General features: G+C 39.7%; 1 protein-coding gene across 1 annotated transcript; it reads left to right on the top strand.

Annotated features, from left to right (window-relative positions):
- Positions 1-951: 951 nt before the first annotated feature.
- LOC123866825 (integrator complex subunit 5) lies at positions 952-15,076 on the top strand. Its single transcript, XM_045908529.1, has 17 exons — positions 952-1,268; positions 1,730-1,877; positions 2,169-2,279; positions 2,785-2,957; positions 3,207-3,327; positions 3,671-3,847; positions 4,016-4,174; positions 4,776-5,088; positions 5,891-6,068; positions 6,556-6,670; positions 7,008-7,231; positions 7,836-7,994; positions 8,739-8,855; positions 9,203-9,371; positions 9,993-10,132; positions 14,469-14,553; positions 14,833-15,076. Exons 1-17 carry the CDS (start codon positions 1,053-1,055, stop codon positions 14,973-14,975), a joined length of 2,748 nt encoding a protein of 915 aa, XP_045764485.1. The 5' UTR covers positions 952-1,052; the 3' UTR covers positions 14,976-15,076.
- The last annotated feature ends 131 nt before the right edge of the window (positions 15,077-15,207 follow it).

Below are 15,207 nucleotides of genomic sequence, written 5' to 3'. Positions count from 1 at the left end.
GTGCGTTAACAATTACATATAGATTTAATACATTATTATTGGTCTGCTAATCAGCACTGGAACAGCTTGGCTGACTATGGCCCCTTCACATTCGTCTGAGAGAAGCGGCCCGTGCTCAGTAGTGGGCTGGCGATGGATTGATCATAATTATGAATATTTGATATATATTCTTTTATTATGTCATAGTAAAAAAAACAAAAGCTCGATATCTAATACCGGCGACTTCGTCCGCGTGAATTTAGGTTTTTAAAAATCCCGTAGAAATTCTTCCAAATGTTTCATTTCGACTACCAAATCAGAGCAAGAGTTAATTTTAATACCTATTCGGTTTAGTGATATTGGTAGGTAGGTAAATATGCCTCGATCCATCTTTATACGTAGTCAGGCTCACGGGCTCAAGAACTATGACTCAAGAGTTCAAGAGAGGCAGACTCAGTGCTTCTGTCTTTTCAGGCTTTTGTAAAAATATGTCTTCGGTTTCGGTTACACATACCTACTACTCAAAACTTAATTTCTGTGCTCTTTAAGCTCTGTAAGCTAGAAACCTACGTAGTACGTATGGTCGGTATATTTCCCGCTAGAACGTACGTGGTCATTATTTCTCTTTGTTTCCCGCGTTATAATAAAAGTCACACTACATTATTCGATTCGATTTTCAAATCAGTGGTAATCGAAATGGGATATGTGCAAAAAACGTGCCAACTACAAGAACGGTGCAAAAGTTTTGGCATGCAAATTGTGCCAACTTCAAAAACGGTGCAAAGCTTTGGAATCATTGGCATGCATGATGCAAATTGTAATCTTGGGTCATAGAGGTATAATTATGCCTATCCATATAATCCTTCATCCAAGTCTTGGGTCTTTGCTTTTGACGTTGACACTGACATTTAATTTTGGCGTGTACTTAGCGTCAACTGTCAACTGTCAAACCAACGCATTTTTGATTTTTGTGTTTTGTGGTATTTTTATCATGTTTCACTTTCAGTCTTTTCAGTTTTCTAACTAATTTAACTTAAAAATATAAAAAAAACTGCAAACTGCAAAGCCATATAATGAATATTCAAAATAAGTCCACCGCGCTATCGGCGGATCTAAACAGTTTTATTTACGGTGTATCGCGAAGAAATTTTCAAAATGCTCCCGACTTAACTAAAATCGGTATTTCGTTGCTAAAAAACTTCCCGGCAGCTAGAGATGCAGTGTTAGAATACTTTGCAATGGTGTTCCGTGATGCAGTTAACGTATCCATTAACCAAGCGGACTATGAGGTAAGGCCCATTGTTTATATATTCACTTTATAATATTATAATGACGAAACTGTCTGTCTGTTAGTTGCTTTTTCATTTCACAACTCAACCACTCAACCGATTTTGATGAAATTTAGCGCACAGATAGCTTGCTTTAATACCTTTTTGCAGATAACAGCTTTTTTTATTCAGTGTCAATTTAGCACTTTGCTAATGAGTTGACTGCATTCAATTCTGGGGGTTAAATGATGATGCTGTGTGCAGACTAACATGAAAGCGAGCTAACCTGGAAGTAATAGCTGTTTGTATTAACCACCTCTTGTGTCATCAGTCATGGCTCCAAACCCATTCTCCTAAATTAGTTTACCTATACTTTATTGGTACACAGTATTTATGAGCCTTGCCACTGTGACAAGGAGGTTACCAGTGTAGTCATACTTTGTGTGTGTCCAAACCTTAAATCTTGTCTATTATTGTTTTAGCCTGATGCATCTAACAATGGTTCGCTAGAGAGTGTAAGCATGATTGGCCCAGAACTCAGTAGCTTGGGTGAATCCTGGGCACCATTCATTGCTCCATGGTGTATCAACCTCATTATGGACATAGCTACAGAGAAGGCCAACTTACAAAGTATTCATACCCAGTTTACTTAAACTATGAATCTTGTTATACTAAAAACTGACCATCTTAAGAAGATGTTTTTAAGAAAAAAAAAAGTCACAAACTTGTTGTTAAAACAAATCATAGCCTATATTTTAACATTCTGAAATAATCACTAGTTGTCTATGATATTAGCCTGAATGAACAAACGTGAACTGTAGGAGATTTTAATTTTTAGCATGTAGTGACAGTAAAATTATTAGTATGTGCCACTTAAGAATTTGGCTTTGCAATATGCTATAAACATTACTACTATTCCAGATACCACACTGCAGAATACAGAAGCTGTTAGAGTGCTGTTAGATATCACTACACAAAATCTGACATTACTGAATGCAGAGGAAAGAGCCAAATGTATTGACATGATGCTAGGTAATATTTTATGATAGGTTTGAAATAATAAATTAAACACTTGATTTCATAATTTCTTGCTGTTTCTTGCCGACTTTCTTGCTGGTTCTTCTCGGTAGGAAAGGCATTCCGAACCAGTGGTAGATGCTTTTGACGATTCAAAAGAACTTGTAAAAGTCTAATTGAATAAAAATATTTTGAATTTTGAATTGAATTTTTGAATAGAAATGACACCACACAAACTGAGAATTGGGATTCAATGCAATCTCACAACCTACCCACTTAAATTAACTTTATTCAAACAACAAAGTAACCAAGCAGGTACCAACACTAAAACAAACTTTTATCACTCTTCATTACCCATACGGTATGTACATAACACCATGTCCATTTAATTATTATTATCAATTACTACCTCATGCCTATGACTTTGTCCACATGGATTTTCTTTTCATTCTGGAAGCAGTGGGGCTCCTCTGCTCAGCAGTAGGCTTGCGATGTTAAGATGATTGTAATACATCTGCAGGTTGTCGAGCATGCTCATGGGCGGTGGGTTGGGTGGGTCGCGCCGAGCCAGCGTTGGTCGCTCCTCGAGCCTTGACCCTCAATGCTGACGCTGCTCGCGCCGTGTTGGCTCATTTGGCCAACCATCCTCCTGCATTGGCCCATGTAAGGGCAGCTTTAGTGGATCTATTTCAGGTAAGTCAAAAAATAAAAGTTAACTAGATAATAATAATTAATTAATAAGTGTGACTTAGGTAGAAATCTTTAGACCGCGCTTTGACTTTGTTTAGACTTAAGTTTCAGTTAAAATGAGACAGATTTATGCCAGCTGTATAGCACTGTCTCATTTTAACAGTGTCTTAGGTCTGAGTAAAGTCAAAGTGCGCTCTATTGATACGCCTTAAAGTTTACAGTTCTTTACAGTTTACAGTTTTTTTTTTATAGGAAGCGATCAAGGAGGACAGTAAGGCAGAGTCAAAGCGCGATGTTATTCCTTATTTATTGACCCTTGCATCAAAATCGGACATTGTATTGAAGGCACTTACCCAGGACATTGAGAGAACTTGTAAGTTAAAACTCCTCTTAACATTTGATTTCTTGACTCCCTGTAGCTGGCCTTTTTAACCCCCGACCCAAAAAAGCGGTGTTATAAGTTTGACGTGTGTATCTGTGTATCTGTGTGTCTGTGTATCTGTCTGTGGCACCGTAGCGTCTAAACTAATGAACCGATTTTAATTTAGTTTTTTTTGTTTGAAAGGTGGCTTGATCGAGAGTGTTCTTAGCTATAATCCAAGAAAATCGGTTCAGCCGTTTGAAAGTTATCAGCTCTTTTCTAGTTACTGTAACCTTCATTTGTCGGGGGTATTTTAAATTTTTAATTTACACTTGTTACTATATTTAATTTGCAGTGACGGATGAAGTGATGGATAGGTTGAGTGTAGTATGCAACGCTCATCGACACAGCGGAGCGTGGGAAGGCGTCGGGCCCGCTTCGCTCGTAGCGTTGCTTCTGAGGTCCGACGTCCATTGCTTCTTATTGCTTCTGAAGCATGCACAGAGGAATATATTTTGCAGACAGTTATTAGGTAAGAGAAGCGTAATACTTTAAGTAAAGAAATTAAATTAACATCTTATGAGCTCGGGCTATCAGTTTCAAAGGCATAATGCATAACTAACTGAGTAGTTTTCTCTAAATCTGAGCCCTCGCTTCTCTCGGTCAGTTAGTATGCTTAAATTACTTATTTTTATGACAGAATACCTTCTTCAAAAGTTAGAATACGAAAGTCTATTCCCGGATTCCAATCTGCCGCTTGTGATGAGCGCAGCAGAAGAAATCAGTATTGTGAGAGAGAAACTGTTGACAGGCAACCAGTTGGAGCAGTATTCTATTGCAAGAATACTTATTATAGTCAGTAAGTTATTTTTTTTACAAGAATATTATATTATCTATTTTAAATGTTTTAGCGTTTAAACTATCGTGAGTGATATCTAGCCATATTCATACTAATATTATAAATGCGAAGGTGTGTCTGTCTGTCTGTCTGCTAGCCTTTCACGGCCCATCCAAAGGACTATTTTTTATGCCGGAAAAATTAAAGTGGTCCCACAGGATTCGTAAAATCCTAAATCCTCGAGGACAAAGTCGCGGGCGTCATCTAGTATAGCCGGGATCATTTAAATTGTAACTTAGTACACTTGTTGTTGACTCTTGCGTGATGGTATCTGAGAGGACCATCAAAGTAGAACAGTTGGTGTATGATTATAAATTTCTGAACACTGTATGAAAGACAGTAAAAAGTCATCAGATTAACTAGTGACCACCCGCGGCTTCGGTCAGCAAAAATATGAATCCTTTTCATTTCCTATTCTGTAGGAATTTTCGAAAATTCAGGCCTTGTTTCTTGTCTATATTAAAAAGGGGAAAATGAGCTTTTATATTTTCTAAGACTGTTGGTTGATGAGTGAGTAGGGCTTTTCTTTATATATTGTATTGATTTAATAATTTGTCATCAGGTTACAACCTCCCCTCGGAATTCGTGAGCACAATTAGCTACCTCCTCCAATACTCTCGAAACGATACTACCCTAGCTCTCTTAGTGCGAATTATATCAGGTACAATAACCCTTCATACCCCGGCGGACTGCCCCGATGTTAATATGGACACAGAGAGATACCAAGGCTTCATAAAAACTGGGGTAGAGTATGCTTTGAGAGACGCCATGATATCGGATACACAAGTCAATAAATGCTTTGTACAAGGCACATATTGTGGGGAGTTAAAAACAAGTCTGTATTACTACTGTGCTAACATTGTAAAGCTTTTAAGGTGAGTTCTATAAATATAAATATCCATAGACAATGGTAGTGATTCTGATAGCAACTAAATTCTAGAGTATTCGCATCTTTTTCTTACCAATGTGATAAGAAAAGGACAGACAAACTTTATTTAATTTATACCCGTCAAACCTCGTGACAATAGGCGCCAGTCTTATTTATTCTCTTTCGTCTGGCTTTACAAAGATTAGCCAATGTCAAGTTTGTAGTTATTTGTAACAAGTTAGTTAAACTATACAAGTATGGACCCCGTCTGTGCCGGCGCTCGCCGACACACGCACGACATATCCCCTTAGAGCGCTTTCCAGTCAAAAAAGTTTTTTTTTGTTAAAACTTAACAAAAAAAAACACTCCAAAAAGGCAGAGCACGCCCGCCAGCTAACACTAACACAGACGAAGTCCGGCGCCAGTCTTGAGGATGGTGTTTTTTGTAGAGTAGCACTGAAACTTAGATTCTTTAATTTAAAATTTTTAGTCGCCGACAATGGCGTCGATTCTGACGTTTTTTTCTAAACTACATAGGTATAGTATATGTATCTTTTTCTTTTTAGCATTGCTAAAAAAGGACGGAAAATGAAACATAGTGCACTCTACAAATTTAAACAATAGGCTCATTACAAGCATTTAAAGTCAGAAGTTTGATAGGTCGAAATTTAATTAAGTTTGTTTGTCCTTTTTTATTACATTTGGTAAGAAAAAGATGCAAATAGTCTAAGTTATTCTCAGAATCAGTGGCACTGTGGCGTTGCCAGTTTATGACGGTTTATGTTTTATGTACTTGTGTATTTTTGTAGGTGGGAGAATTCAACCCGCGTATTACATTTGCGCACTCGACCAATCGGCCGGGCTGTCGAAGCGAACTTGTACCGAATAGGCGGTGCGCTGCAAGATTACGCTTCTCTATTGCGGATACGGAGTTCCTGTACCCTGGCTGACTTGGATGAAATGCCTACTTGCCATGCTTTGGCTGAGGTAAACTTATTCTGAACTAGTTAATACCCGCGCCTTCATCCGCGAAGATTTAGGTGGGAACTGTTTGATTTTCTGGGATGAAAAGTAATCAAATGTTACTCTCCAGGATGTTAACTATGTCCATGTAAAATATCACGCTTTGCTATGTTGCGGCGTGATTGAAGGACAAACCAATAAACCAACCAATAAACACTTGCATTCATAATATGGGTAGGGCACGCACAACAGACGGAAACGTTTAAGTGCGGAAACCAGCCCAGAGAGAAGAATATGGATAGGGACGGTTTTATTAGAAAGAAAGAAAGAAAGAAAGAGCATTAGTGAATCTTTAAAATTGGATAAAATCAGATCTTCAAAAACCTAAATTCACAGAGATGCAGTCGCAGGTATCAGATAGAAAACAAATTATATACTCATAACAGGTATAGAAGATGATTTGTCATGATCTATTGCCTATGGGGCTATTTCTATGAGATTCTGTTTGTAGGTACTGGACAAAGTGGACATGTCTGGCACTAAGTCTCCGCCGCCCAGTGTGGAAGTTATCTTGAAAGTTGTTCAGGCAACTGTTAAATATTTCTTCAGATGTCTACATGAAGAAGGTGAGCTAAACTTGGATTTTTATTTTATTTTTTTAAAAGTTAGGTTTGTAAAAATTAAAAAACTTAAAGATATAAACGAACTAAAATGATGCCCGCAGCTTCGCCCGCGTGGATTTAGGTATTTCGAAATCCCGTGAGGACTTTGATTTTCCGGGATAAAAAGTAGCCTATGTGCTAATCCAGAATATTATCTATATCCATTCCGAATTTCAGCCAAATCCGTCCAGTGTTTTTGCGTGAAGGAGTAACAAACATACAGATACACACACACACACACACACACACATACACACAAACTTTCGCCTTTATAATATTATAAACGAATATATTCTTTCAGAAATTATGGCCAAACTCCGTGGTGTACAGACCGCAAGTCGTCTATTACGTAAGCTATGTCTACACAGTAAGCTCGCGCGGGCAGTGGCATTGCGGGATTTGCTAGAAACTGCCATGTTCAGAGAAGACAAGATCTTTGGCAGCCGGACTGTGGTGGCCAACACCGTCGCCGCGCCGCGAGAATGGAGCCGCGACGAGCTGCTTATACATATGAACCAGAAACACGTGAGTGTGTACACTATACATCTACCTTCAGGCCACGTTTAGGTAACAACTAAAAAAAAAATTACATGGCCCAACAAATCATACATATACCTTGATAATAGGGTTTCGATTACATAAACATGCTCATAATATTAATAGTAGATTATTCTAATTGGCGGTAATCTTACGTTACGGGCGCCTGTATAAATCCCAATCGTAACGCGGGATTTTAAGAATAAATCCCGAGTGTAGCATCTAGAATCCTGAGTGAAGCGCGGGGCTTAAAAGCGCCCAAGACGAAGACAGCATTACCTCACGTTGAATACTCTACTTTTCACACCTCGTGAGACAATAAAATCAAGGCTAATATAAATAATTAATTTTTAATTAAATAATTTCAATAACACCACAATACAACGTTTCGGAGATTTGGAGGGAATTATTTTCGGATGCATGATATTTCTAAATTCAAATCACATTACAACCCATGGGCTAATGGATTCCAGTATAACATTACAACCCTGCTAAGACTCGTGAATGTAATGACATACTTTACCTTTAGATAACAGGTCTTGTAATAAGGTATTGTCGAGCAAGTGGTATGAGAATTGTTTTCCTGTACCAGGGTCCCATAACGCAACTAACGCAGAGTCACACGTCAGTATTTCACGCGGGCATCATCGGCAAAGGAGTGCGGAAGCATGGCAGCCAGGATGAAAACGACATACCGCCTATACTTACCACCAATAATGAACTGCTGATGGGAGCGCTTATGTCTTGTATGGTGAGTCCATAAGAAATATCAGCTATAATAGGCAAACAGACAGACATTTGTACGAATGCAAACATTGTTACATATTTATTTCTTTCGTGGTAAAGTGTCCTAAAAAGTACTAGGATCTCATAACTACATAGAAGGCAAATGCATAGTTTATTCTGGCAAAGAGATGCGGAAACAAGGAGGCAGCCGGGACGAAAACGGCATACCGCCCATACTTACTACCGATAGTGAACTGTTGATGGAAGCGCTTATGTCTTGTATGGTGAGTTATACCATAAGAAATATTAACTACAGTCCGACAAGGCTCTTTTGGCGCGTGGCCAAAATCGGAAATAAAGCCGCCATCTAGAGAAGTGCACTTGCAGATAGTTTGCTGTGTCTGCATAAAGCGACAACTACGCCCTCACTCAAGTGCCAAAAGAGCCTTGTCGGACTGTATGATTGAAGGATAGGCAGACATCTATCTGTATAAATGTTGCATATTTACTTTACATTCCTCCATATTTATTACTTTCCCAGTAGTGTCCTAAAAAGTACTAGGATCCCATAACTACATACTAGGTAAATAGTGCCTAAACAGCTGTAGCCAGGTCAAAAACGACATACTTCCCCATTTTTGTAAAATTGTAAAAGTAAAATGAACAGTGTCTGAGTCAATTAATTCTGGAATTTGGTTGTACTGTAGATTGTAAAGATGGTAATCTCCAAATTTTTAGAAACAGTGTTTGCTTGTCTTTGTCAACATAGGACGGGAACAGTGGAGTGGTGGAAGGTGCCACGTCGATATCTTTGCTGCTAGTGGAGCTGGTGTCCCCTGATGTCATGTATAATGGACTGCCCTGGCCTGATGAGGATTTTACTAAGGTATGTCTTATTTCTAAGATTACTATGATTTTTATCGTGGCACGCAAAATCGACCAAAAAAATTGTTTGTACTGTTTTTCTTTTTTATAACACGCACAAAATTTTGCGAAAAACATCGTGCGGTGAAATTTTGCAGTGTGGGCTTGCTCTAAAACTAAACTGAACTGAACTTAAATGATCTATGATGATGAGGTCTAAATACTTTGCTATCTTTTTCATAATGCTTGGTGTGGAAAAGGATAGCTAGATAGAAGGATACATTTTGATGCAGTTTGGCGATTGCGTACTACTGAATTAGCTACAGTATTTACTAACTTAATCTTTATAGATATTTTTGATTTGTGTAGCAAGTGAGTATTGAGCGCGAGCTGTACATGCGCTGTGCCGTGGAGCGCTGTGGCGTGTCCCGAGCTGCGCTGCGACGCGTGGCCCGTGCGCGCCCGGCTTTATGTCTCGCTTCGGCGTTGCTCAGGGCCACCGCCGCGTCTCTGTTGCATCGACTAAGGGCTCATTTGGGTGAGTGTGTGGCGGTCTCCACAGATAGTAACTAGATGTCGCCTCAGTCTCCAACTTTTCGCCATACATCTTCAATCGCGCTAACGAACTTTTCTCTACGGAGCACATTCAAATTCCAAGATACAACGGTTGGGCCAGCTGGGTCCCTGGGTTCGGCGTTACTCAGAGCCGCCGCCGTGTCTCTGTTGAATTGACTAAAGGCTCATTTGAGTGAGTGTAGAAAAGGTTTATGTGAAGTGTGCCGGTCTCCACATATTGACACTCATATCGTGTGATATGAGTGTCAATATGTGGAGACTATCTCGCACTGCAAGCTTGTAACCTAGTAACTTACAACTAACAGAATAGATGGCGCCACAAGTATCTTCAATCACTAACTATGAAATCTGAATCATGCCAACGAAATTTTAATCTCTGAAGACTATAATAAAAGTTCCTTGGGTCACGGGTGTCAACTAGTGTGAAATAAACCTTAACCTAGAAAAGCCTTACATTTCTTTCTTCTATTTCTTAGTGGCATCATACTAGATCGTTGAATCTGTCGGCACGACCTCTCTGGTAGAGCGGTAACTATAGATGTCCAAAGATGTTTCCTTTTAAACAGCAAAATATTCATTTCAGACAGACACAAGCAATCAGCAGAAATGGCGCACGAGTTGATCGCGCTAATGGAACTCCTCTCCGTTATGACATTGGGACAGTTACTACCACATCCGCTCAGCCACATACTGGAGTTATCGCCTGAACTTACTGCCAATGAGGTGAGCTTTATTGAATACATCATCTTTTCAGGGTTCCGTAGCCGTAGGGTGCCAACGGGACCCTAAGTAGTAACTAAGATTCCGCTGTCCGTCCGTCCGTCTGTCTGTCAGCGGGCTGTATCTCTTGAAACGTAATATGTAGAGTTCAAATTTTCACAGAATGTGTATTTCTATTGCCGCTATAACAACAAATACAAAATATTCCAAAAAGTCAATTACATCAAGCGACGTCAACAATTGCTGTTTATCAAAGTAAGTTAGAGGAATTTTACGCATCACAAACAAGTTTAATCGAGAAGTTTATCAAGGGGGAAGTGCATAATATCAATGGAAACCCAAATATGCCAGCTGAACCGCATGCTACCGTCACACTTGTATCCGTTCCTGGTCAGCATATACCTACACCTGTAACTACAAAATGTAACCCTTCGCAGTCTTTAGTGGCAGCCCCGCGCCCCCAAAATACTGGAGTTACTTCCCACACTTTAATTGAGAGTGCCGAGCCCGCCGTGGTCGGAATATCTGACAGTGAACATCAGTCGAATTTAGGAAATAACACCACCGCAAGCGAGTGGAGTACAGTGGCTCGTAGCAGGAAAAGCGTACGACCACTTTCACTTCGGGGTACAGCTGGTCCGTCAGTAACATCTCTAAAAGCCGTTGAGCCACGAAAATACCTCCACCTATGGAATATGGAATCCGACGCGAATGATGTTCTCAAGTACCTTCAACAACTTTGTCCGAGTGGAGCGTGCGCTGTGGAGGAGCTTAAGCCTAAAGGTAACTACAAATCTTACAAAATCACGGTGCCTGAAGCTGACTATGAGACCTGCTACACGCAAACCGTATGGCCCGTCAATGCTAAAATAAAGCCATGGATACAACTTCGGAAACCCTCCAACTCCCTACGTGACACAGCAGCGCAGTCCCAGCAGACATTTCGTGACCCCCGCCGACCAAACAATTCCCGGCAATAGAACCACTCTTAGCCTGTTCTATCAAAACGTGCGTGGCATCAAGACCAAACTTAATGTCTGGAGAAACAACCTATTGCAAACACCAGTAGATATTGTGGCAACCACGGAGACGTTCCTCGACCAATCGGTCGGAGACTCGGAGGTGGCATGTGGTGGTTGGAGTGTCATGCGCCGAGATCGCTGCACGCCATGTGGAGGCGTAATGATCCTGGCGCGCCATGGCATTCTGATGCGCCGCCGACGAGACCTCGAGACTGATGCCGGTGAGGACCTCTGGGTGGTCTTTACGCTACGCAATCGTTCTGTTTATGTTTGTGTCGTTTATATCAAGCCAAGTGCGAGTGACTCTGACTATTTTGATTGGTTTTGCAAAGTAGAATCATTTATTAATAACTTGAATGGATTTATTATTATTTTAGGCGATTTAAATCTTAATAGTGCCTCTCAAAATGTTAAAAACTATTTTTGTTATTTTGTGTCGTACTGTAATCTTTTCGAAAAAAACCACATTGTAAACACACATGGTTCGATGTTAGACGTCATATTAGTTCGGATCCTTGCAAAAAATGTCACAGTGTCGGTTAACTCCTCGGAGGGCATGGTCAACCCAGATGCATATCATCCACCCCTAGATATCTCATTCAGTTTTGAAACCCAACGTCCCAGAGATCGCATGGAACCTAGTAATATTGGTAGGGCTAGGGATTGGAATTTTAAAAAATGCAATCATGAGGCATTATCACAGTTACTTTGTGAAACCTCCTGGAGTAATGTTATCGACTCAACTAATGTAGATACTGCAGTACACTACTTTTATCAAACCGTCTATAACTTATTTGACAGTTGTATCCCCAAGAAGGTAAGATCTAGGGTAGTTCGGCGTTATCCGGTTTGGTTCACAAAAGACATAATCAGAGATTGTGAACGTAAATTGAAATTACATAGGATATGGAAAAAGTCCCAGTTGGACTCAGACTACAAAAGATTCACCGATATGAGGTCCAGCCTTAATGATCGAATTAACATTGCTTATAAAATTTACATCAAAGATGTCGAGCATAACATCAGGAAGCATCCTCAAAAGTTTTGGGCTCACGTCTCGGGTCTGCGATCTAAAGGTGGTTTCGAACCAGCAGTGGATTCCAATGGTGAGCGCCTGGTGGGAACCAAAGCAGCCGAAGCTTTTGCAAACTTTTTCTCAAGCGTATTTCTCCCCGAAGTTCCAGCATTGAATGCTTCGGAGGCGAATAGCTCTGATAACAGCCGCAACAGTAATATGATATGTGTACAGAATTTTTCTCCACAGCAAGTAAAGCGTGGTATTACTAAGTTGAAGCCTAATAGCTCTGTAGGCCCGGACGAAATTCCACCATCTATACTCAAGAAGTCCAATTATTTTGTACTCCCCCTCTTCCATATATTTAACCTATCTCTGAAATCTGGTACTTACCCATCACAATGGAAGCTGTCAAGAGTTACGCCTATTCCTAAAACTGGTAATACCGTAGCTGTTGAGGATTTCCGCCCTATAGCTATCCTGTCTACACCGGCTAAAGTTTTTGAGAGCATACTACATGAAATAATTTATAAGCAGGTCAATGTGTTTCTCTCTGACGAACAGCACGGCTTTAGGAGTAAGCGATCGGTTAATAGTAACCTATTGACATTGGTCGACTACATTTCCGAATGCTTAGATCGTGGCGGACAAGTGGATGTCCTTTACTTTGACTTTCGTAAAGCGTTCGACAGGGTCAACAATGATATATTATTATCCAAGTTGAGTAAGATTGGCTTCGCTCCCAACCTCTTACAACTTATGGCAAATTATCTTCAAGACCGGAAACAATTTGTGCGGCTTGGCTTGTATGAATCCAAATCCTACCACACTCGTTCAGGCGTCAGTCAAGGCTCAATTCTTGGCCCTCTCCTTTTCCTGATAATGATCAACGACCTACCATCAGTGCTTGAAAGGGCCAAGTGTTTGCTATACGCTGATGACCTGAAATTGTTTATGGAAATAAAATCTGAGGCTGAATGTGTTGAACTTCAGAATGATATTGATGCTGTCATCAAATGGAGTGACGAAAACAGAATGGAGTTCAACACCAATAAATGTTCTGTTATGACTTTTGGACGCAAGAGGTGTCCAGTTTACTTCCCGTATAATATGAACGGGGTTCAGTTGCCCAGACAAGATAATATAAAGGACCTAGGAATAATATTTGACCATAAACTTACATTCCATGACCATATTTCTACACTCGCCTCCGAATCATTCAAACGGTTGGGATTTGTTTTGCGAAATACTCGAGATTTTCAAAATTGTCACACGATAAAACTAGTATTTGATGCTTTGGTTCGTGCCAAGCTAGAAACCAGCGCCTGTATTTGGAATCCATACGAAAGCACTTACATCTTGCTTCTTGAAAAGGTCCAAAAAGCCTTTTTAAGGTATCTATATAAGAGATTGTACGGGTATTACCCATTTATGTACCCCACAAAATTTCTCCAAGGGCACTTGGGTTTCAACTCGCTTAAAACCCGACGAGAGTGCGACCAAATTGGTACAATTTGCAAGATTCTTAGGGGTGTGATTGACTGCTCTGAGCTGCACAACAAGCTCTGCTCCGTTTATGCACCCACTGATTACAGCTACCTCCGCCGCCGCCGCAAGTTTTTCGTGAGTCCGTTTAGTCGCACGGTAGCGCGCGCCAGGTCTCCCATACCGCGCACTTTGGCAGCGCTGAACGCGCTGCTGAAGGAGTCCCCTCACTGTGACATATTTGCTGACAAATGGGCTGACCTCATAGGTCAGATCCTGCACTTTTGTGAAAATTTTTAGTTGACATATTTGATTATTTGATTATTTGATTATTGACTTAACAAATTTAATTTTATTGTGTAATTTAATTTAATTAGTGTAATTGGACTTAAAAGGTCCGTTCTAATTAAATAATTAATTAAATAAATAAATAAATAAATAAATAAAATGGCTGCCATGAAAATTAAGTGTGATTTCTTGTATGATGGTACAGAATCCTTCGTGTGCAAGTCCGACTAGCAGTTGACCGATTTTTTTACTGTGTTTTTATTGATAGGGTTGCACTGGACGTCAATCATGCTAATAAAAAGCAATGTTGAGGGTCTAGGTTGTAGCGTTATCCTAGAAGATGTCTATTAATTCTTGCTTTGAAGGTATTCTGATTACACTTGGCAGGAAACACGGATGCCGGGCGGAAAAGGGCTTTTAATTGAAGAATTACGATTATTTTTGCACCTGTCAAGGGCTGCCATGATATTTATCCAAGTTATGATTATTTGTAACTTATGATATGAATATTCTATTTCCTTGTTCGCAGACTGTGCAGGTTCTAAGAGATTGCATATGGAATTACACGCGAGACCACGTGCCTTCGCCTGCGCTATTCTCTTGCGATTCCACAGGTAAATATTAAATTCCTTAATAAAACCTCAATAGCTCAAAGGTTAAATGAACGACTGATTCAACTGAAATTTTATAGCACAAGTAAAGAGAAAAATCCGAAAATGGTGAATTTGTGGTGAACCATGAATGTATCACAGAAAAAATTAAAGTGTTATTTCGTGTACGATGGTACGGAACCTTTGGTGTGCTAGTCCAACTAGCCCTTGACCTGGTCTTTCGTACCCTTACTCGAACAAATAAAAAAATATAATTATAATTAATATTTATTTTGTTTTCAGGTCTGCATTGGCGGGATCCGTCCACCTGCAAGCCCCCAGCCACTTACACAGATACGCTAAGAATAATCATACAGAAAAGAATATCTAAATTAGGTCACATGTACCCTATCATGTTTTTAAATCTCGAGAAATATAATGTTTAGATATAAAGTGAAGTTGTGTGTAAATATTTGTGATATAATATAATAGTTACTTATAAAATACTTATTATATGTTTTAAGAAATAAAGTGCCTAAGTATAAAAGATTGTATTATTAATGAATTAATGTTAATATCAGCTCTCACTTAAGTTAACCTTGACGATAACATCTCTATTCTCCAAAGAAAAACATAAAACGAAAAAATTAAGATTTTCATATGGCATCGTCCTAATCC

The sequence above is a fragment of the Maniola jurtina genome, chromosome 7, assembly GCF_905333055.1.
Source record: "Maniola jurtina chromosome 7, ilManJurt1.1, whole genome shotgun sequence".
In the NCBI taxonomy this organism is placed as follows: Eukaryota; Metazoa; Arthropoda; class Insecta; order Lepidoptera; family Nymphalidae; genus Maniola; species Maniola jurtina.
Note: the sequence above shows the minus strand (reverse complement) of the source record. Positions and strands in the feature narration are given on the sequence as shown.